Source organism: Scyliorhinus torazame, chromosome 16, assembly GCF_047496885.1.
Source record: "Scyliorhinus torazame isolate Kashiwa2021f chromosome 16, sScyTor2.1, whole genome shotgun sequence".
Classification (NCBI taxonomy): Eukaryota; Metazoa; Chordata; class Chondrichthyes; order Carcharhiniformes; family Scyliorhinidae; genus Scyliorhinus; species Scyliorhinus torazame.
In genome coordinates, this window is record NC_092722.1 from 7,499,052 (window position 1) to 7,523,146 (window position 24,095).

The following is a 24,095-nucleotide window of genomic DNA, read 5'->3' on the forward strand; positions in this document are numbered from 1 at the left end:
ACACAGCGTCTTCACACACACACAGCGTCTTCACACACACACAGCGTCTTCACACACACACAGCGTCTTCACACACACACAGCGTCTTCACACACACAGCGTCTTCACACACACACAGCGTCTTCACACACACACAGCGTCTTCACACACACACAGCGTCTTCACACACACAGCGTCTTCACACACACACAGCGTCTTCACACACACACACGGCGTCTTCACACAACACACACACACACAGCGTCTTCACACACACAGCGTCTTCACACACACACAGCGTCTTCACACACACACACGGCGTCTTCACACAACACACACACACACACAGCGTCTTCACACACACAGCGTCTTCACACACACACACGGCGTCTTCACACAACACACACACACACAGCGTCTTCACACACACAGCGTCTTCACACACACACAGCGTCTTCACACACACACAGCGTCTTCACACACACAGCGTCTTCACACACACACAGCGTCTTCACACACACACAGCGTCTTCACACACACACAGCGTCTTCACACACACAGCGTCTTCACACACACAGCGTCTTCACACACACACACGGCGTCTTCACACAACACACACACACACAGCGTCTTCACACACACAGCGTCTTCACACACACAGCGTCTTCACACACACACAGCGTCTTCACACACACGGCGTCTTCACACACACGGCGTCTTCACACACACGGCGTCTTCACACACACACACACACACACAGCGTCTTCACACACACAGCGTCTTCACACACACACACACGTCTTCTCACACACACAGCGTCTTCACACACACAGCGTCTTCACACACACAGCGTCTTCACGCACACACACACACACACACGTCTTCTCACACACGGCGTCTTCACACACACACACACACACGTCTTCTCACACACACAGCGTCTTCACACACACACACAGCGTCTTCACACACACAGCGTCTTCACACACACAGCGTCTTCACGCACACACACACAGCGTCTTCACACACACGGCGGCTTCACACACACGGCGTCTTCACACACATGGCGTCTTCACACACACAGCGTCTTCACACACACAGCGTCTTCACACACACAGCGTCTTCACACACACAGCGTCTTCACACACACAGCGTCTTCACACACACACACAGCGTCTTCACACACACACACAGCGTCTTCACACACACAGCGTCTTCACACACACAGCGTCTTCACACACACACAGCGTCTTCACACACACACACACGTCTTCTCACACACACACAGCATCTTTACACACACACAGCGTCTTTACACACACACAGCGTCTTCACACACACAGCGTCTTCACACACACAGCGTCTTCACACACACAGCGTCTTCACACACACAGCGTCTTCACACACACACACAGCGTCTTCACACACACACAGCGTCTTCACACACACACAGCGTCTTCACACACACACAGCGTCTTCACACACACACAGCGTCTTCACACACACACACACACGTCTTCACACACATACACACGTCTTCACACACATACACACGTCTTCACACACACACACGTCTTCACACACACAAAGCGTCTTCACACACACAAAGCGTCTTCTCACACACACAGCGTCTTCACACACACACAGCGTCTTTACACACACAGCGTCTTCACACACACACGGCGTCTTCACACACACACACACACACACACACAGCTTCTTCACGCACACACGGCGTCTTCACACACACACGGCGTCTTCACACACACACAGCGTCTTCACACACACACACACAGCGTCTTCACACACACACACAGCGTCTTCACACACACACAGCGTCTTCACACACACACACACAGCGTCTTCACACACACACACACAGCGTCTTCACACACACACACACAGCGTCTTCACACACACAGCGTCTTCACACACACACACACAGCGTCTTCACACACACACACACAGCGTCTTCACACACACAGCGTCTTCACACACACACACACGGCGTCTTCCCACACACATGGCGTCTTCACACACACACACAGCGTCTTCACACACACACACAGCGTCTTCACACACACACACAGCGTCTTCACATTCACACACACACACAGCGTCTTCACACACACACACAGCGTCTTCACACACACACACAGCGTCTTCACACACACACACAGCGTCTTCACACACACACAGCGTCTTCACACACACACACAGCGTCTTCACACACACACACAGCGTCTTCACACACACACACAGCGTCTTCACACACACACACAGCGTCTTCACACACACACACAGCGTCTTCACACACACACATAGCGTCTTCACACACACACACAGCGTCTTCACACACACACAGCGTCTTCACACACAGCGTCTTCACACACACACACAGCGTCTTCACACACACACACAGCGTCTTCACACACACACACAGCGTCTTCACACACACACACACACACAGCGTCTTCACACACACACACAGCGTCTTCACACACACACACAGCGTCTTCACACACACACACAGCGTCTTCACACACACACACAGCGTCTTCACACACACACAGCGTCTTCACACACACACACAGCGTCTTCACACACAGCGTTTTCACACACACACACAGCGTCTTCACACACACAGCGTCTTCACACACACAGCGTCTTCACACACACACACAGCGTCTTCACGCACACACACACACACACGTCTTCTCACACACACACAGCATCTTTACACACACACAGCGTCTTTACACACACACAGCGTCTTCACACACACAGCGTCTTCACACACACAGCGTCTTCACACACACAGCGTCTTCACACACACAGCGTCTTCACACACACAGCGTCTTCACACACACACACAGCGTCTTCACACACACACAGCGTCTTCACACACACACAGCGTCTTCACACACACACAGCGTCTTCACACACACACACACACGTCTTCACACACATACACACGTCTTCACACACATACACACGTCTTCACACACACACACGTCTTCACACACACACACGTCTTCACACACACAAAGCGTCTTCTCACACACACAGCGTCTTCACACACACACAGCGTCTTTACACACACAGCGTCTTCACACACACACGGCGTCTTCACACACACACACACACACACACACAGCTTCTTCACGCACACACGGCGTCTTCACACACACACGGCGTCTTCACACACACACAGCGTCTTCACACACACACACACAGCGTCTTCACACACACACACAGCGTCTTCACACACACACACAGCGTCTTCACACACACACACAGCGTCTTCACACACACACACAGCGTCTTCACACACACACACAGCGTCTTCACACACACACAGCGTCTTCACACACACACACAGCGTCTTCACACACACACACAGCGTCTTCACACACACACACAGCGTCTTCACACACACACAGCGTCTTCACACACACACACAGCGTCTTCACACACACACACAGCGTCTTCACACACACACACAGCGTCTTCACACACACACATAGCGTCTTCACACACACACACAGCGTCTTCACACACACACACAGCGTCTTCACACACACACAGCGTCTTCACACACAGCGTCTTCACACACACACACACAGCGTCTTCACACACACACACACACACAGCGTCTTCACACACACACACAGCGTCTTCACACACACACACAGCGTCTTCACACACACACACAGCGTCTTCACACACACACACAGCGTCTTCACGCACACACACACACACACACGTCTTCTCACACACGGCGTCTACACACACAGCGTACACACACACACGTCTTCTCACACACACACAGCATCTTTACACACACACAGCGTCTTTACACACACACAGCGTCTTCACACACACAGCGTCTTCACACACACAGCGTCTTCACACACACAGCGTCTTCACACACACAGCGTCTTCACACACACACACAGCGTCTTCACACACACACAGCGTCTTCACACACACACAGCGTCTTCACACACACACAGCGTCTTCACACACACACACACACGTCTTCACACACATACACACGTCTTCACACACATACACACGTCTTCACACACACACACGTCTTCACACACACACACGTCTTCACACACACAAAGCGTCTTCTCACACACACAGCGTCTTCACACACACACAGCGTCTTTACACACACAGCGTCTTCACACACACACGGCGTCTTCACACACACACACACACACACACACAGCTTCTTCACGCACACACGGCGTCTTCACACACACACGGCGTCTTCACACACACACAGCGTCTTCACACACACACACACAGCGTCTTCACACACACACACAGCGTCTTCACACACACACACAGCGTCTTCACACACACACACAGCGTCTTCACACACACACACAGCGTCTTCACACACACACACAGCGTCTTCACACACACACACAGCGTCTTCACACACACACACAGCGTCTTCACACACACACAGCGTCTTCACACACACACACAGCGTCTTCACACACACACACAGCGTCTTCACACACACACACAGCGTCTTCACACACACACATAGCGTCTTCACACACACACACAGCGTCTTCACACACACACACAGCGTCTTCACACACACACAGCGTCTTCACACACACACACAGCGTCTTCACACACACACAGCGTCTTCACACACACACACAGCGTCTTCACACACACACACAGCGTCTTCACACACACACAGCGTCTTCACACACACACACAGCGTCTTCACACACACACACAGCGTCTTCACACACACACACAGCGTCTTCACACACACACATAGCGTCTTCACACACACACACAGCGTCTTCACACACACACACAGCGTCTTCACACACACACAGCGTCTTCACACACACACACAGCGTCTTCACACACACACAGCGTCTTCACACACACACAGCGTCTTCACACACACACACAGCGTCTTCACACACACACATAGCGTCTTCACACACACACACAGCGTCTTCACACACACACAGCGTCTTCACACACACACACAGCGTCTTCACACACACACAGCGTCTTCACACACACACACACAGCGTCTTCTCACGGGGAGGGGGGGGTTCAATCGAAGGGTTTTACCGGAGATGGTGGCTGTTTATATTGTATTTCAGAGAATTGGTCACTGTTAGCTGCTGGGGGGAGGTGAATAAGTAGGGGGTTTCTTTTTTTGTTTCATGGTTTGGAAGGTTGCGTTGGGGATTTGTTTGGGGTTTGTGGTTGGTTTAAGGGTTATCGTTTGCATGTTTTGTAATTTTTTATAAAATGGTAAAAATTTAATTAAAATATTTCTAAAAAAAAATGATGAAAAGAAAATGAGAACAAATTTGAAGGGATACAAGGAAACCATGTCTGCAAAGATATTCATGCAAATGAGTAAAAATCAGGCAGAATATCAGAAAAACTAACAAAGGGAAAACGGGTGGAGAAGACGAGAAAGTTATAACAGGAGAGAGAGGAAAGTGAACCAACATGACAGAGGAAGAGGTTAAATTAGAAGGGAAAAATTTCATGACACAGCGCCAGGGACCCGGGTCCAATTCCGGCCGTGGGCCACTCTGTGCGGAGTCTGCGCGTTCTCCCCGTGCCTGCGTGGGTTTCCTCCGGGTGCTCCGGTTTCCTCCCACAGTCCAAAGATGTGCGGGTTAGGTGGATTGGCCATGATAAATTGCCCCTTAGTGTCCAGAGATGTGCAGGATAGGATATGGGGTGATGGGGACAGGGTATGGATAGAGTAGATTGGGTAGCTTGCACATTCAAAGGGTTGGTGCAGATGGGCAGAATGGCCCCCTTCTGCACTGTAGGGATTCGATGAAAATGAGGAATAAGAACAAAGACAGAGATAAAGAGAGAAAACAATAACTTGTTCAAACTTGCAACATTTTTATCATAGTATTTTTTGCTCCTCAATATTTCAAAGTTCTGAGCATGTGAGATGGCCAATTCCTGGTTTGCTCCAAAGCAACTCATGATAATAACTGACAATCAAACACAAGAATTTAATAATGGACATCCCAGTGCGTTTTCATGCTGGAATTTGAGACAAAATTGGGGAAAAAAGACAGCAATACAGCTAGAGGACCTCAGTGCCAGTGTAGCATAAACTGAAATAATCAATCTCGTTATGTAAGCAAATAGGAGCCAAGTCAGAACCAATAGTTGAAGTGCTTCTTGCCTGATGCTGCTTTTGGTTCGATGTTGTAAATTTGGGAATGTGGAGTTACAAAATGCTCCTTTTCCCAGTCACATAATTATTATAATAATTTACTAATTAGAAATACTGTACTGCCAGGTTACTTACAGTTTGGTAAACACAAATAATTAAAACACTGGAGAAAACGGCATCTCCGGTTTGATCCTGTCAGGAAAACCTACTTTTATCCTTCACAATGAAAGCCTATTTTGAAATGCTGTAACAATTAACAAAAGTGCAAATTGAATCAAAAAATAAAATGACGGCTTGTAGTGGTGTTGCCCGTTTACTTTGATCAGCACGACACACATTCCTTTCTGAACTGAACAAAACGCAGCCATTTAGTACACAGCTCAATAGCTGATGTGGTTTAAATTAACATTAGGGTGTCAGCTGTCGTAAATAAATGAACTAAAAGCTTGTAAGCTGCACAAGGGAGCGGCAAGAAGCACTGTCATCGAAGCTGGTTACCAAGTGTTGTCATAGATGCATTTAGTTTAGTGTGTTCATATCCAAGTACTACAAGGGATAAACAATCCGCAATTAAACTAATATCCTTTAACACCGTGCAATATGCTTTTTGCACATTACCGTCAGGCTGCATCCACACTAAGTGTAGCGAGCACCTACATTACAGCATGAAGCTGCACTCTGGAGCAACGCAGAGTGAAATTCCCTAGGAGGGAACTCCCATCCATTTCCAAATGAGGTTAATCCCAGACTCCGCACTGATGCTACTGATCTAATGTAAATGGGGCCATAATTCATCATCGCAAACTTGGCCACCTTTCACAAGATGATATAAAACACATTTTATGTGCAGCATATGGGGTAATCCCAATTGTGTGATATTCTAATGAGACTCTACACAAAATCATCAAAGATGTGCAGGTTAGATGGATTGGCCATGATAAATTGCCCTTTGTGTCCAAAATTTCCCTGAGTGTTGGGTGGGGTTACTGGGTTATGGGGATAGGGTGGAGGTGTTGTCCTTGTGTGGGGTGCTCTTTCCAAGAGCCGGTGCAGACTCGATGGGCCGAATGGCCTCCTTCTGCACTGTAAATTCTATGATAATCATTTGATGTGAGCAGCATCTCATGGTCTATTCACACAGAAAAAAGACAATGTTGTCGAGGAGAATACTGAGATTTAGGCTACTAGACTAGAAGAGCTTGAGGTTCATAAAGAGGAGGTGTTAGCAATTCTGGAAAGTGTGAAAATAGATAAGTCCCCTGGGCCGGATGGGATTTATCCTAGGATTCTCTGGGAAGCTAGGGAGGAGATTGCTGAGCCTTTGGCTTTGATCTTTAAGTCATCTTGTCTACAGGAATAGTGCCAGAAGACTGGAGGATAGCAAATGTTGTACCCTTGTTCAAGAAGGGGAGTAGAGACAACCCCGGTAACTATAGACCAGTGAGCCTTACTTCTGTTGTGGGCAAAATCTTGGAAAGGTTTATAAGAAATAGGGTGTATAATCATCTGGAAAGGAATAATTTGATTAGAGATAGTCAACACGGTTTTGTGAAGGGTAGGTCGTGCCTCACAAACCTTATTGAGTTCTTTGAGAAGGTGACCAAACAGGTGGATGAGGGTAAAGCAGTCGATGTGGTGTATATGGATTTCAGTAAAGCGTTTGATAAGGTGCCCCACAGTTGGCTACTGCAGAAAATACAGAGGCATGGGATTCAGAGTGATTTAGCAGTTTGGATCAGAAATTGGTTGGCTGGAAGAAGACAAAGGGTGGTGGTTGATGGGAAATATTCAGACTGGAGTCCAGTTACTAGTGGTGTACCACAAGGATCTGTTTTGGGGCCACTGCTGTTTGTCATTTTTATAAATGACCTGGAGGAGGGCGTAGAAGGATGGGTGAGTAAATTTGCAGATGACACTAAGGTCGGTGGAGTTGTGGACAGTGCAGAAGGATGTTACAAGTTACAGAGGGACATAGATAAGCTGCAGCGTTGGGCTAAGTGGCAAATGGAGTTTAATGCAGAAAAGTGTGAGGTGATTCATTTTGGAAGGAATAACAGGAAGACAGAGTACTGGGCTAATGGTAAGATTCTTGGCAGTGTGGATGAGCAGAGAGATCCCGGTGTCCATGTACATAGATCCCTGAAAGTTGCCACCCAGGTTGAGAGGGGTTGTTAAGAAGGCGTATGGTCTGTTAGCTTTTATTGGTAGAGGGATTGAGTTTCGGAGCCATGAGGTCATGTTGCAGCTGTACAAAACTCTGGTGCTGCCGCATTTGGAGTATTGCGTGCAATTCTGGTCGCAGCATTATAGGAAGGACGTGGAAGCATTGGAAAGGGTGCAGAGGAGATTTACCAGAATGTTGCCAGGTATGGAGGGAAGATCTTATGAGGAAAGGCTGAGAGACTTGAGGCTGTTTTCGTTAGAGAGAAGAATGTTAAGAGGTGACTTAATTGAGGCATACAAGATGATCAGAGGATTGGATAGGGTGGACAGTGGGAGCCTTTTTCCTCGGATGGTGATGTCTAGCACGAGGGGACATAGCTTTAAATTGAGGGGAGATAGATATAAGACAGATGTCAGAGGTAGGTTCTTTACTCAGAGAGTAGTAAGGGCGTGGAATGCCCTGCCTGCAACAGTAGTGGACTCGCCAACACGAAGGACATTCAAATGATGTGGAGATGCCGGCGTTGGACTGGGGTGAGCACAGTACGAAGTCTTACAACACCAGGTTAAAGTCCAACAGGTTTGTTTCAATGTCACTAGCTTTCGGAGCGCTGCTCCTTCCTCAGGTGAATGAAGAGGTCTGTTCCAGAAACACATATATAGACAAATTCAAAGATGCCAAACAATGCTAGGAATGCGAGCATTAGCAGGTGATTAAATCTTTACAGATCCAGAGATGGGGTAACCCCAGGTTAAAGAGGTGTGAATTGTCTCAAGCCAGGACAGTTGGTAGGATTTCGCAGGCCAGATGGTGGGGGATGAATGTAATGTGACATGAATCCCAGGTCCCAGTTGAGGCCGCACTCATGTGTGCGGAACTTAGCTATAAGTTACTGCTCGGCGATTCTGCGTTGTCGCGGGTCCCGAAGGCCGCCTTGGAGAACGCTTACCTGGAGATCAGAGGCTGAATGCCCTTGACTGCTGAAGTGTTCCCCGACTGGAAGGGAACATTCCTGCCTGGTGATTGTTGCGCGATGTCCGTTCATTCGTTGTCGCAGCGTCTGCATGGTCTCGCCAATGTACCACGCTTTGGGACATCCTTTCCTGCAGCGTATGAGGTAGACAACGTTGGCCGAGTCGCACGAGTATGTACCGCGTACCTGGTGGGTGGTGTTCTCACGTGTAATAGTGGTATCCATGTCGATGATCTGGCACGTCTTGCAGAGATTGCCATGGCAGGGTTGTGTGGTGTCGTGGTCACTGTTCTGAAGACTGGGTAGTTTGCTGCAAACAATGGTTCGTTTGAGGTTGCGCGGTTGTTTGAAGGCAAGTAGTGGGGGTGTGGGGATGACCTTGACAAGATGTTCATCGTCATCAATGACGTGTTGAAGGCTGTGAAGAAGATGACGTAGTTTCTCCGCTCCGGGGAAGTACTGGACGACGAAGGGTATTCTGTCGGTTGTGTCCCATGTTTGTCTTCTGAGGAGGTCGGTCCGGTTTTTCGCTGTGGCGCGTTGGAACTGTCGATCGATGAGTCAAGTGCCATATCCCGTTCGTACGAGGGCATCTTTCAACGTCTGTAGATGTCTGTTACGCTCCTCCTCGTCTGAGCAGATCCTGTGTATACGGAGCGCTTGTCCATAGGGGATGGCTTCTTTAATGTGTTTAGGGTGGAAGCTGGAGAAGTGGAGCATCATGAGGTTATCCGTGGGTTTGCGGTAAAGCGAAGTGCTGAGGTGACCGTCCTTGATGGAGACGAGTGTGTCCAAGAATTCAATACGACATTCAAATGGTCATTGGATAGACATATGGACGATAAGGGAATAGTACAAGGGCTTTGGAGTGGTTTCACAGGTTGGCGCAACATCGAGGGCCGAAGGGCCTGTACTGCGCTGTAATGTTCTATGTCTTGCTCTCTCTTCTAGACCTCACATTAGGGGGTCGGCTAGCTCAGTTGGCAGAGCGGCTGGTTCATGATTCGGAGCGATGCCAACAGCGCGGGTTCAATTCCCGTACCCGCTGAGGTTATTCACAAAGGCCCCGCCTTCTCAACCTTGTCCCTCGTCTGAGGTGCGGTGACCCTCTGGTTAAATCGCCACCAGTCATCTCTCAAAGGGAAGAGCAGCCTACGATTCACTGGCACTGTGCTGATGTTCTTGACCTCATGGCAAGCAAGCCACAGTAAGAGATGTTCCAAAGAAGCTAAAGTTTTCCTTACATAAGCAGTCTCTGTAAATATTGTATCAGTACAATGAGACCAAGAATATTAAATTCTGCTGTATATAAATCTTAGTGACAAGGAACAGCATCTTATTGTAAATTTGAAAGCCTTTCAGACAATTGTGTGGGGAAAACTACAACTGTACCTTGTATAGTTGGTGAAAGCCAAATGCAATTCCAGCCATGATGATTGCCAAGGCGCCATATTCCCGCCACCTGGAACTAGGAGGACCTAAAAAAATATGAACATAAAGAGTAATAAATAGTTGACCCAGTAAAGACAAACTAAAAGGACTGCCGGCACATCACAATGTCCAATTCACTTTTTAGAATATTGACTTCTTTGCATAGTACCATCTTCCATTTCGAGGTGAATATTTTTCAGATAAATACAGACCAGAATCCCGCTCCCAGGGGCAGGGGGTAAAGCTGCATGGACTAGATTCCCTCCAGGATACTGCCTGCCCCGACCCAGGCCCAATTTTATGATGGGGCAAGCAGGTTCTTGCGTGGGTACCCCACCCATGCATGTCCTTAAGTGCCCCTACAAGGCCTTTTCCCACCCAGCACCACGGTAGGCTGGCAGGTGTCGGTTGGATCAAAGTGTCAAAGCCCTGACCTCGGGCGGGAAAGGCCAGCTCAATACCAGCCTACCCCCCAACAAAGTAGCTAATAAGCATGTGTCCCTTTGTTTCAATACAAAAACCCCAATATAAATTTAACAGGGATTGTTAAAGTTATAGCAAATACAACAGTGCTGCAGATTGAACAGAATAGTCAATTTAAGATAAAAATAGTAAATTGATAGGTATGTTCACAATACTTCGCTATTTTCAGAGAAATGCCAAAAAACAGAGAAATGCTATCAATGCTTTTCATTTGGCACCCATCAGGATAGCTCGCACCAATACCAATAGCAATGGGAACAACAATTCATACTGCACGAGAAGAATGTGCTGATTGGTTGGCAATGGGATTGTTCGAGGCTTTGCCAGAGAGAATGCACGAGGGAACAGTTAACGGTCATGTTTTTGTTCAAATTCAAAACAGGCAGGTCAACTCTGGTTGGTCAAGGTATTGATTCAAATTGGGAATGAGCCAGGGAACGCTGTCACCCAAGCTTTTGTTTAGTTGATACTAAATCAACTACTTGCATCAAGTAAACAAAAAATAAGGCTCTGATCCCAAGCTTGAGGGACAGCCAATTCCTGGTTCATTCCCCCATGGCAATGCCTTGACCAATCAGAGTCAACCTGGCTGGTCTGAATTTATCAAAAGCTTGGCAGTTAATTGCTCTCTGGTGCAATCTCCATTGCAAGGCCTCTACCTACCAGTGTCCACTTACTAACCGATAGGAACTCTCTTCTCATGCCGTATTCATTGTTGTTCCTTCACTATTGTACTCTTGCAAACTGGTAGGGGCTGTTTAGCACAGGGCTAAATCGCTGGCTTTGAAAGCCGATCAAGGCAGGCCAGCAAACACGGTTCAATTCCCGTAACATCCTCTCCGAACAGGCGCCGGAATATGGCGACTAGGGGCTTTTCACAGTAACTTCATTTGAAGCCTACTTGTGACAATAAGCAATTTTCATTTTTGGATAGTCAGAGGCTTTTCCCCAGGGTAGAGGGGTCAATTACTAGGGGGCATAGGTTTAAGGTGAGAGGGGCAAGGTTTAGAGTAGATGTACGAGGCAAGTTTTTTACGCAGAGGGTAGTGGGTGCCTGGACCTCGCTACCGGAGGAGGTGGTGGAAGCAGGGACGATAGTGACATTTAAGGGGCATCTTGACAAATACATGAATAGGATGGGAATAGAGTGATACGGACCCAGGAAGTGTAGAAGATTGTAGTTTAGTCGGGCAGCATGGTCGGCACGGGCTTGGAGGGCCAAAGGGCCTGTTCCTGTGCTGTACATTTCTTTGTTCTTTGTTGGTGAGTGCAAAATGAAAAGCTTTAACAGCATGTCTCTTTTTTCTTTTAGCAATACTGAAGTTCTGCTAATTACTATTTCTAGAGTCTTATTTTGTATTTTTGTGATCGGAGCCTTATATGGATGGAATTTTCCTTTCTTTAATGCAGTTTGATGTCAGCCACAGTGAAGTAAAAGGCTAGCGCTGAGTGGGTACAATAACTTGCATTAATAAAGCACCATTATCGCAATATTGCATCCCACGTTACTTCCAGAAGAGTTCTAAAATTAAATAACACCAAGTCACGTATGGAAATATCGGAGTAGATGGTCAAAAGCTAGATCAGAGAGGCAGATTTTGAGCACCTTAAAGGAGGAGAGCGAGATGAGAAGGTATAGAAGGTTTAGGGAAGGAATCCCAGAGCTTAGGATCTAGGCAGCCGAAGGCATGGCTGCCAGTGGTAAAACAAACAAAATCTGGGATGCTTAAGATGCAGCTAGAAGGTTATGAGATTGGAGGAGGCTATGGAGATAGGGAGGGGTAAGGCCAGGGATGGGTTTGAAAGCGAAGATGAAACTTTTAAACTCGAGGCACTGCCAAGGGAGCAAATGACGGTCAGTTGTAAAGCTCCTTCCTGTTTATTCAGTGTGGTGGTATGTATTAGGGGTAATACGGTACACCACGTGTCGACAGGCTATTGGTGGAGGGATGCCAGGTCCTGATAGGATCTGCCACCTACTGGACTCCACCCAGAAATGCCGGTATAAGTGTAGCGCACAAAGACTCCTTGAGACGAATAGAGTGAAGTCCATGAGGCTTTATTAAGCGTGTCTGTTCCCCCGCAGCTCGATAGTAGAATGGCCTGCGGGGGAGGACTCCGGCTTCTTATACTCCGCCTTCAGGGCGGAGCTAGAGGTCAACAGCCAACCAGGACCCGGGATCTGTCAGCCAATGACATTAGGGCTTCCAGTCCCACATGACCCCCAATACATACTACCACATTCACCCTTTGTCAAAAATGAACCCGGCGGGGTGATGCTTCGTATGGTGGTAAGGGTTTACAGGGCTGGTCCTGGGAGGTAAAAAAAACATTCACATGGCAATACAGTATTGTACAATTTTGTCCTGTTTCGACTATTTACAGCGGGTATAGGGAGAAAAGCAAAATGTTCTTGTGAAAAGTCCTTATTTTGATTTAGATCGACGCCACGAGTCGGTCGGGTGGTCTGGTCGTCCGTGTCGATCGCCTCGGCCCCGGTGGTGGTGGTGGTGCTTGTACCGGTGTTGTCGTCTCCGGGAGCCTTACGGTTTCAGCTTGGGCTTTATTCTTGGTCGGGCCTGAGGGGAGGGGAACCGATCCTCCTGGGAAGGGGGCGATCGCGGGGTGCGGCGGTGGCAGGAAGGGGTGAATGGTGTCGGGGGGTATGTGTGTTGCCGGCGGGCGCCAGATCCCGCAGGGAGACCGTGTCCTGTCGGCCGTCGGGGTACTCCACGTAAGCGTACTGCGGGTTCGCGTGGAGGTGAACCCTTTCGACCAACGGGTCCGCCTTATGTGCCCGCACATGCTTTCAGAACAAGATGGGCCCTGGGGCCGCCAGCCAGGTCGGCAGCGACGTTCCAGAGGAGGACCTCCTAGGGAAGACAAGGAGACGCTCATGAGGCGTTTGATTAGTGCTCGCACATAATAACGACCAGATGGAGTGGAGAGCGTCCGGGAGGATCTCCTGCCACCGTGAAACTGGGAGATTCCTGGACCGTAGGGCCAGTAGGACGGTCTTCCAGACCGTGCCGTTCTCCCTCTCTACTTGCCCGTTCCCCCGGGGGTTGTAGCTGGTCGTCCTGCTTGAGGCTATGCCCTTACTGAGCAGGAACTGGCGCAGCTCATCACTCATGAAAGAGGACCCCCTGTCGCTGTGGACGTATGCGGGGCAACCGAACAGTGTGAAGATGGTGGTCAGGGCTTTAATGACTGTGGCCGCGGTCATGTCAGAGCAGGGAATGGCGAATGGGAAGCGGGAGTATTCGTCCACCACATTAAGAAAATATGCGTTGCGGTCGGTGGAGGGGAGGGGCCCTATGAAATCGAGACTAAGGCGTTCAAAGGGGCGGGAAGCCTTAATCAGGTGCGCACCATCCGGCCTGAAAAAATGCGGTTTGCATTCCGCGCAGATGTGGCAGTCCCTTGTGACTGTACGGACCTCCTCTAAAGAGTATGGGAGATTGCGGGACTTGATGAAGTGGAAAAATCGAGTGACCCCCGGGTGGCAGAGGTCCTCGTGGAGGGTTTGGAGGCGGTTAATTTGTGCGTTGGCACATGTGCCGCGGGATAGGGCATCGAACGGCTCGTTCAGCTTTCCGGGACAATACAAAATCTCGTAGTTGAAGGTGGAGAGCTCGATCCTCCACCTTAAGATCTTGTCGTTTTTGATTTTGCCCTGCAGTGCATTATCGAACATGAAGGCTTCCAACCGTTGGTCAGTGAGGAGAGTGAATCTCCTGCCGGCCAGGTAATGCCTCCAATGTCGCACAGCTTCCACTATGGCTTGGGCTTCCTTTTCCACTGAGGAGTGGCGGATTTCTGAGGCGTGGAGAGTCCGGGAGAAAAAAGCCACGGGTCTGCCCGCTTGGTTAAGGGTGGCCGCTAGAGCTACGTCGGAGGCGTCGCTCTCGACCTGGAAGGGGAGGGACTCGTCGATGGCACGCATCGTGGCCTTTGCGATATCCGCTTTGATGCGGCTGAAGGCCTGGCAAGCCTCTGTCGACAGGGGGAAGGTCGTGGTCTGTATTAGGGGGCGGGCCTTGTCTGCGTACTGGGGGACCCACTGGGCGTAGTATGAAAAGAACCCCAGGCAGCATTTCAGGGCTTTTGGGCAGTGCGGGAGGGGGAATTCCATGAGGGCGCGCATACGTTCGGGGTCGGGGCCTATTATCCCATTGCGCACTACGTAGCCCAGAATGGCTAGCCGATCGGTGCTAAAAACGCACTTGTCCTCGTTGTACGTGAGGTTCAAGGCTTTGGCGGTCTGGAGGAATTTTTGGAGGTTGGCGTCGTGGTCCTGCTGGTCGTGGCCGCAGATGGTTACATTGTCGAGATACGGGAACGTGGCCCGCAACCCATGTTGATCAACCATTCGGTCCATCTCCCGTTGGAAGACCGAGACCCCGTTTGTGACGCCAAATGGGACCCTTAGGAAATGGTATAATCGCCCGTCTGCCTCGAAGGCTGTGTACTTGCGGTCACTTGGGCGGATGGGGAGCTGATGGTAGGCGGACTTGAGGTCCACGGTGGAGAAGACTTTATATTGGGCAATCCGATTGACCATGTCGGATATGCGGGGGAGAGGGTACGCGTCTAGTTGTGTGTACCTATTGATGGTCTGGCTATAGTCAATGACCATCCTTTGTTTCTCCCCTGTCTTCACTACTACCACCTGCGCTCTCCAGGGACTATTGCTGGCCTGGATTATGCCCTCCTTTAGTAGCCGCTGGACTTCGGACCGAATGAAGGTCCGGTCCTGGGCGCTGTACCGTCTGCTCCTAGTGGCGACGGGTTTGCAATCCGGGGTGAGGTTCGCAAACAAGGACGGGGGTTGCACCTTGAGGGTTGCGAGGCCGCAGATAGTGAGTGGGGGTATTGGGCCGCCGAATTTGAACGTAAGGCTCTGTAGATTGCATTGGAAATCTAATCCCAGTAAGGTGGGGGCGCAGAGTTGGGGAAGGATGTTTAGTTCGTAGTTTTTGAACTCCCTCCCCTGCACCGTTAGGGTAACTATGCAGAATCCTTGGATCTGTACGGAGTGGGATCCTGCAGCTAGGGAAATATTTTGTGCACTGGGGTAGGTGGTCAAGGAACAGCGTCTTACCGTGTCGGGGTGGATAAAGCTCTCCGTGCTCCCGGAGTCGACTAGGCATGGTGTCTCGTGGCCGTTTATTAGCACCGTTGTCGTCGTCGTCTGGAGTGTCCGGGGCCGAGCTTGATCGAGCGTAATTGAAGCGAGACGTGGTTGTAGTAGTGGAGTGGGGTCCGTTGTTGCCGTCCAAGATGGCGTCGGGGATGAACAAAATGGCCACCCCCATACATCGCACGTGGCTGGGGGGTCACAAGATGGCGGCGGGGGTGGACAAAATGGCCGCCCCCACGCGTCGTAGAGGTTTGGGGTGGTCCAAGATGGCGGCGCCCTTCCTCCGCTTGTGGTGGCCGGGACCCAAAATGGCGGCGTCTGCAGATCGCACATGGGGCGCTGGGGGGGGTTGGGGAGCGTTAGGACCGCGCGGGGCTCCCTCCTCTCCGGGGACAGCGGTGGTCGGGACCCAAGCGCCGGTGGGTCAGACGTGGAGCGCGGGGGGGGGGGGGTTAGGGGGGCGTTAGAGACGGCCAGAACTCCCTCTTCTCTGTGGGGAGTGGTGGTCGGGACCCAAAGTGGTAGTGCCGGCGGGTCATACATGGGGGGGGGGGGAAAGAGTTGGGGAGCGTAAGCGGCGTGCAGGGCTCCCTGTTCTCCCGGGACCGCGGTGGTCGGGACCCAGAGCGGCTGCGCCAGCGGGTGGGGAGCGTAAACGGCTTGCAGGGCTCCCTGTTCTCCCGGGGCGGCGGCGACCTCGCGGGACCGGCACACAACCGCGAAATGGCCCTTTTTCCCGCAGCTCTTGCAGATTGCTGCGCGGGCCGGGCAGCGCTGCCGGGGGTGTTTCGCCTGGCCGCAGAAATAGCAGCGGGCGCCCCCGGTGCGACTTGGCGTCTGAACCGCGCAAGCCTGTGGGGTGTCCGGGGGGGGGGGAAAGAGGGTGGAGGGGTTTGTCGCGACGAGTACGTACGGAGCCCAATGGGCTGCCGCGCGGTCGGGGCCGTAGGCGCGGGTATTACGCGCGGCCACGTCTAGGGAGGCTGCTAGGGCCCGGGCCTCTGAGAGTCCTAGCGACTCTCTTTCTAGAAGTCTTTGGCGGATTTGGGAGGAATTCATACCTGCCACAAAAGCATCGCGCATTAACATGTCCGTGTGTTCATTTGCGTTCACCGAAGGGCAGCTGCAAGCTCGTCCCAAAATCAGCAGCGCGGCGTAGAATTCGTCCATCGATTCTCCGGGATCTTGCCGTCTCGTCGCGAGCTGGTAGCGAGCGTAGATTTGGTTAACTGGGCGGACATAGAGACTTTTCAGTGCTGCGAACGCCGTCTGGAAATCCTCCGAGTCTTCGATGAGGGAGAAGATCTCCGTGCTCACCCTCGAGTGCAGGACCTGTAGTTTTTGGTCTTCTGTGACCCGGCCGGTAGCCGTTCTGAGGTAGGCCTCGAAGCAAGTCTGCCAGTGCTTGAAGGCTGCTGCCGCGTTCACTGCGTGGGGGCTGATCCTCAGGCATTCCGGAATGATCCTGAGCTCCATAGTCCTTTTTAGGCTTAATAAATTGTAGCGCACAAAGACTCCGTGAGACGAATAGAGTGAAGTCGATGAGGCTTTATTAAGCGTGTCTGTTCCCCCGCAGCTCGATAGTAGATTGGCCTGCGGGGGAGGACTCCGGCTTCTTATACTCCGCCTTCAGGGCGGAGCTAGAGGTCAACGGCCAACCAGGACCCGGGATCTGTCAGCCAATGACATTAGGGCTTCCAGTCCCACATGACCCCCAATACATACTACCACAATAAGAACCCAGTTTTTCCCTCCATTTCCCTCAGCAGTTGTATTCTGTAGCCACGCTGCTGGGGATAAAGTTCTGCTTAATAAAGCCTTCAATTGACATTACCTCAACCTGCCTCGCGTCATATTGACGGTGCTACAATTTATTAAGCAGAATTTAAATTGAAGAAAACGACGTGGGAACATGGAGCTCCGAATCACCCCGGAGTGCCTACGCATCGCACCCCAAGCAGCTAACTCGGCCTCTATCTTCAAACACTGGCTGGCATGCTTTGAGGGCTACCTCCGAACGGCCCCCGGCACACCGACTGATGAACAAAAGATGCAGGTCCTCTATTCCAGGGTGAGTCCTAACGTCTACTCCCTTATCGAGGACGAGGACGGTTTCACCGGTGCCATCGCCGCGCTGAAGGATATCTACATCCGGCCCGCCAACCAGGTTTTTGCTCGCTACCAGCTCGCCACATGACGGCAATTTCCGGGGGAAATCGCTGGACAGGTTTTATAACACCTTGCAGATCCTGGGTCGAAACTGCAACTCCCCGGTGGTAACAGCGAGTGAACACAGAGCTCCTGGTCCGCGATGCGTATGTGGCAGGTTTGGCCTCTTCCCAGATCCGCCAGAGGCTTCTGGAGAAAGAATCTCTGGGACTTACAGAAGCTCGGGCCCTGGCGGCATCCCTCGATGTGGCCTCGCGTAACGCCCGCGCCTACGCCCCCGACCGCACTACAGCCCCTTGGGCTCCGTGGACCCCCGCTGCGGTCGACTCTCCGACACCCCCCCCACCCCTGCAAACCTGCGCGGCCAAAACACCAGACCAACCGGGGCGGCCCCACTGCTTTTTTTGCGGCAAGCCGAAACACCCTCGGCAGCGATGCCCGGCCCGCGCGGCTACCTGCAAAAGCTGCGGGAAGAAAGGCCACTACGCGACGGTGTGCAAGTCCCGCGGGGTCGCCGCTATCTCCGGGGAAGAAACGGGACCACAGACCCAGCCCCCACAGCGATCCACGTGTGACCAACGGACGCCGTCATTTTGGACCCCGGACGCCACGAGATGATATGGGCGCCGCCATTTTATCCACCCCCGACCGCGCTCGATCCGTGGACGCCGCCATCTTGGCTGAAGGACCCCGACACAGACGGCCACATACTGCCTGATTACGATGCTCAACTTCAACAACCACGTCTGGCTTCGACGACCCTCGACCAGTCGCGACCCCGGACGCTCCAGACTGCAACCACTACAGTCCTAGTGAATGGCTACGAGACGCCGTGTCTTATCGACTCTGGGAGCACGGAGAGCTTCATTCATCCGGACACGGTATGGCGCTGTTCCCTCGTAATTCGGCCAAGCACCCAGAAACTTTTCCTGGCGGCGGGATCCCACTCCGTTCAGATCACGGGGTTCTGCATCGCTAACCTAACGGTGCAGGGGAGGGAGTTCCGAAATTACCGGCTTTATGTCCTCCCCCATCTCTGTGCGCCCACACTCCTAGGGTTGGACTTCCAATGCAACCTCCAGAGTTTAACATTTAAATTTGCCGGCCCTATACCCCCACTGACTGCGGCCTCGCGACCCTCAAGGTTGAACCGCCTTCCTTGTTTGCGAACCTCACACCGGATTGCAAACCCGTCGCCACAAGGAGCAGACGGCACAGCGCCCAGGACCAAGCATTTATCCGGTCCGAAGTCCAGAGGCTGCTGAAGGAAGGCATCATCCAGGCTAGCAACAGTCCCTGGAGAGCCCAGGTGGTAGTTGTTAAGACCAGGGTACTTTTAAAGTACTGGTGGACAAGGATAAGAGTGGTCCTAGGATGAATGTGCTAAATTGGGGGAAGGCTAATTATAACAATATTAGGAGGGAACTGAAGAACATAGATTGGGGGTGGATGTTTGAGGGCAAATCAACATCTGACATGTGGGAGGCTTTCAAGTGGCCGTTGAAAGGAATTCAGGACCGGCATGTTCCTGTGAGGATAAATACGGCAGTTTTCGGGAACCTTGGATGACGAGAGATATTGTAGGCCTCGTCAAAAAGAAAAAGGAGGCATTTGTCAGGGCTAAAAGGCTGGGAACAGACGAAGCCTGCGTGGAATATAAGGAAAGTAGGAAGGAACTTAAGCAAGGAGTCAGGAGGGCTAGAAGGGGTCACGAAAGGTCATTGGCAAATAGGGTTAAGGAAAATCCCAAGGCTTTTTACACGTACATAAAAAGCAAGAGGGTAGCCAGGGAAAGGGTTGGCCCACTGAAGGATAGGCAAGGGAATCTATGTGTGGAGCCAGAGGAAATGGGCAAGGTACTAAATGAATACTTTGCATCAGTATTCACCAAAGAGAAGAAATTGGTAGATGCTGAGTCTGGAGAAGGGGGTGTAGATAGCCTGGGTCACATTGTGATCCAAAAAGACGAGGTGTTGGGTGTCTTAAAAAATATTAAGGTAGATAAGTCCCAAGGGCCTGATGGGATCTACCCCAGAATACTGAAGGAGGCTGGAGAGGAAATTGCTGAGGCCTTGACAGAAATCTTTGGATCCTCGCTGTCTTCAGGGGATGTCCCGGAGGGCTGGAGAATAGCCAATGTTGTTCCTCTGTTTAAGAAGGGTAGCAAGGATAATCCCGGGAACTACAGGCCGGTGAGCCTTACTTCAGTGGTAGGGAAATTACTGGAGAGAATTCTTCGAGACAGGATCTACTCCCATTTGGAAGCAAATGGACGTATTAGTGAGAGGCAGCACGGTTTTGTGAAGGGGAGGTCGTGTCTCACTAACTTGATAGAGTTTTTCGAGGAGGTCACTAAGATGATTGATGCAGGTAGGGCAGTGGATGTTGTCTATATGGACTTCAGTAAGGCCTTTGACAAGGTCCCTCATGGTAGACTAGTACAAAAGGTGAAGTCACACGGGATCAGGGGTGAGCTGGCAAGGTGGATACAGAACTGGCTCGGTCATCGAAGGCAGAGAGTAGCAATGGAAGGATGCTTTTCTAATTGGAGGGCTGTGTCCAGTGGTGTTCCACAGGGATCAGTGCTGGGACCTTTGCTGTTTGTAGTATATATAAATGATTTGGAGGAAAATGTAACTGGTCTGATTAGTAAGTTTGCAGACGACACAAAGGTTGGTGGAATTGCGGATAGCGATGAGGACTGTCGGAGGATACAGCAGGATTTAGATTGTTTGGAGACTTGGGCGGAGAGATGGCAGATGGAGTTTAATCCGGACAAATGTGAGGTAATGCATTTTGGAAGGTTAATGCAGGTAGGGAATATACAGTGAATGGTAGAACCCTCAAGAGTATTGAAAGTCAAAGAGATCTAGGAGCACAGGTCCACAGGTCATTGAAAGGGGCAACACAGGTGGAGAAGGTAGTCAAGAAGGCATACGGCATGCTTGCCTTCATTGGCCGGGGCATTGAGTATAAGAATTGGCAAGTCATGTTGCAGCTGTATAGAACCTTAGTTAGGCCACACTTGGAGTATAGTGTTCAATTCTGGTCGCCACACTACCAGAAGGATGTGGAGGCTTTAGAGAGGGTGCAGAAGAGATTTACCAGAATGTTGCCTGGTATGGAGGGCATTAGCTATGAGGAGCGGTTGAATAAACTCGGTTTGTTCTCACTGGAACAAAGGAGGTTGAGGGGAGGCCTGATAGAGGTATACAAAATTATGAGGGGCATAGACAGAGTGGATAGTCAGAGGCTTTTCCCCAGGGTAGAGGGGTCAATTACTAGGGGGCATAGGTTTAAGGTGAGAGGGGCAAGGTTTAGAGTAGATGTCCGAGGCAAGTTTTTTACGCAGAGGGTAGTGGGTGCCTGGAACTCGCTACCGGAGGAGGTGGTGGAAGCAGGGACGATAGTGACATTTAAGGGGCATCTTGACAAATACATGAATAGGATGGGAATAGAGGGATACGGACCCAGGAAGTGTAGAAGATTGTAGTTTAGTCGGGCAGCATGGTCGGCACGGGCTTGGAGGGCCGAAGGGCCTGTTCCTGTGCTGTACATTTCTTTGTTCTTTGTTCTTTGTTCAGGGAGAAACAGAGGATGGTCATCGACTATAGTCAGACCATCAACAGGTACACTCAGCTAGATGCGTACCCTCTCCCCCGCATATCCGACATGGTCAATCGGATTGCACAGTACAAGGTCTTTTCCACCGTGGACCTCAAGTCCGCCTACCACCAGCTCCCCATCCGTCCCGGTGACCGCAACTATACTGCCTTTGAAGCAGACGGGCGGTTATACCACTTTTTAAGGGTTCCATTCGGCGTCACGAACGGAGTCTCGGTCTTCCAACGAGAGATGGACCGAATGGTTGACCAGCACGGTTTACGGGCCACGTTCCCGTATCTCGACAACGTCACCATCTGCGACCACGACCAGCAGGACCACGACGCCAACCTCCAAAAACTCCTCCAGCCCGCTCACGCCCTGAACCTCACTTACAACAAAGAAAAATGCGTGTTCCGCACCGATCAACTAGCCATCCTGGGCTACGTAGTGCGTAATGGAGTGATAGGCCCCGACCCTGAACGCATGCGCCCCCTCATGGAGTTCCCTCTCCTCCACTGTGCCAAAGCCCTGAAACGTTGCCTGGGCTTCTTTTCTTATTACGCCCAGTGGGTCCCCCAGTACACAGACAAGGCCCGCCCACTAATCCAGTCCACTACTTTTCCCCTGACGACAGAGGCATGCCAGGCCTTTAGTCGCATCAAAACGGATATCGCAAAGGCCACGATGCGCGCCATCGACGAGTCCCTCCCCTTCCAGGTCGAGAGCGACGCATCGGATGTAGCTCTGGCGGCCACCCTCAACCAAGCAGGCAGACCCGTGGCCTTCTTCTCCCGAACCCACCACGCTTCAGAAATCCGCCACTCCTCAGTGGAAAAGGAGGCACAAGCAATAGTGGAAGCTGTGCGACACTGGAGGCATTACCTGGCCGGTAGGAGATTCACTCTCCTCACTGACCAACGGTCGGTTGCCTTCATGTTCGATAACGCACATCGGGGCAAGATCAAGAACGACAAGATCTTGCGGTGGAGGATCGAACTCTCCACCTTCAATTATGAGATCTTGTATCGTCCCGGAAAGCTGAACGAGCCATCCGATGCCCTATCTCGCGGCACATGTGCCAATGTACAAGTGGACCGTCTACAAGCCCTCCACGAGAACCTCTGCCACCCGGGGGTCACTCGTTTCTACCACTTCCTTAAGGCCCGCAACCTCCCTTACTCCGTCGAGGACGTCCGAACAGTCACCAGAAACTGCCAGATCTGCGCTGAGTGCAAACCGCACTTTTTCAGGCCAGATAGAGCGCACCTGGTTAAGGCCTCTCGACCCTTTGAACGCCTCAGTTTGGATTTCAAAGGCCCCCTCCCCTCCACCGATCGCAACGCGTACTTCCTGAACGTCGTTGACGAATACTCCCGTTTCCCTTTCGCCATCCCCTGCCCCGACATGACCGCGTCCACGGTCATTAAAGCCCTCGGTACCATTTTTACACTGTTCTGTTTCCCCGACTATATCCATAGCGACAGGGGGTCTTCCTTTATGAGTGACGAACTGCGTCAATTCCTGCTCAGCAGGGCATAGCCTCGAGCAGGACGACCAGTTACAACCCCCGGGGGAACGGGCAGGTAGAAAGGGAGAATGGAACGGTCTGGAAGGCCGTCCTGCTGGACCTCCGGTCTAGGAGCCTCCCAATTTCCCGCTGGCAGGAAGTCCTCCCGGATGCCCTTCACTCTATCCGGTCCCTGCTGTGCACCGCCACAAATCAAATGCCTCACGAGCGCCTCCTCCTCTTTCCTAGGAAGTCCTCCTCTGGAACGCCACTTCCGACCTGGCTAGCAGCTCCGGGACCCATTCTGCTCCGGAAACATGTGCGGGCGCACAAGTCTGATCCGTTGGTGGAACGGGTGCATCTCCTTCACGCCAACCCGCAATACGCCTATGTGGAGTACCCCGATGGGCGCCAGGACACGGTCTCCCTGCG

The 24,095-nt window shown here is 51.4% G+C and overlaps 1 protein-coding gene across 1 annotated transcript in view; it reads right to left on the minus strand.

The window, feature by feature from the left end:
* Positions 1-24,095, minus strand: part of pex14 (peroxisomal biogenesis factor 14) — a 370,669-nt gene that overhangs the window by 118,269 nt on the left and 228,305 nt on the right. Inside the window, exon 6 of the mRNA XM_072477722.1 lies at positions 10,717-10,802. Coding sequence (XP_072333823.1) covers positions 10,717-10,802 — 86 coding nt within the window. The remainder of the gene's footprint in view (positions 1-10,716; positions 10,803-24,095) is intronic.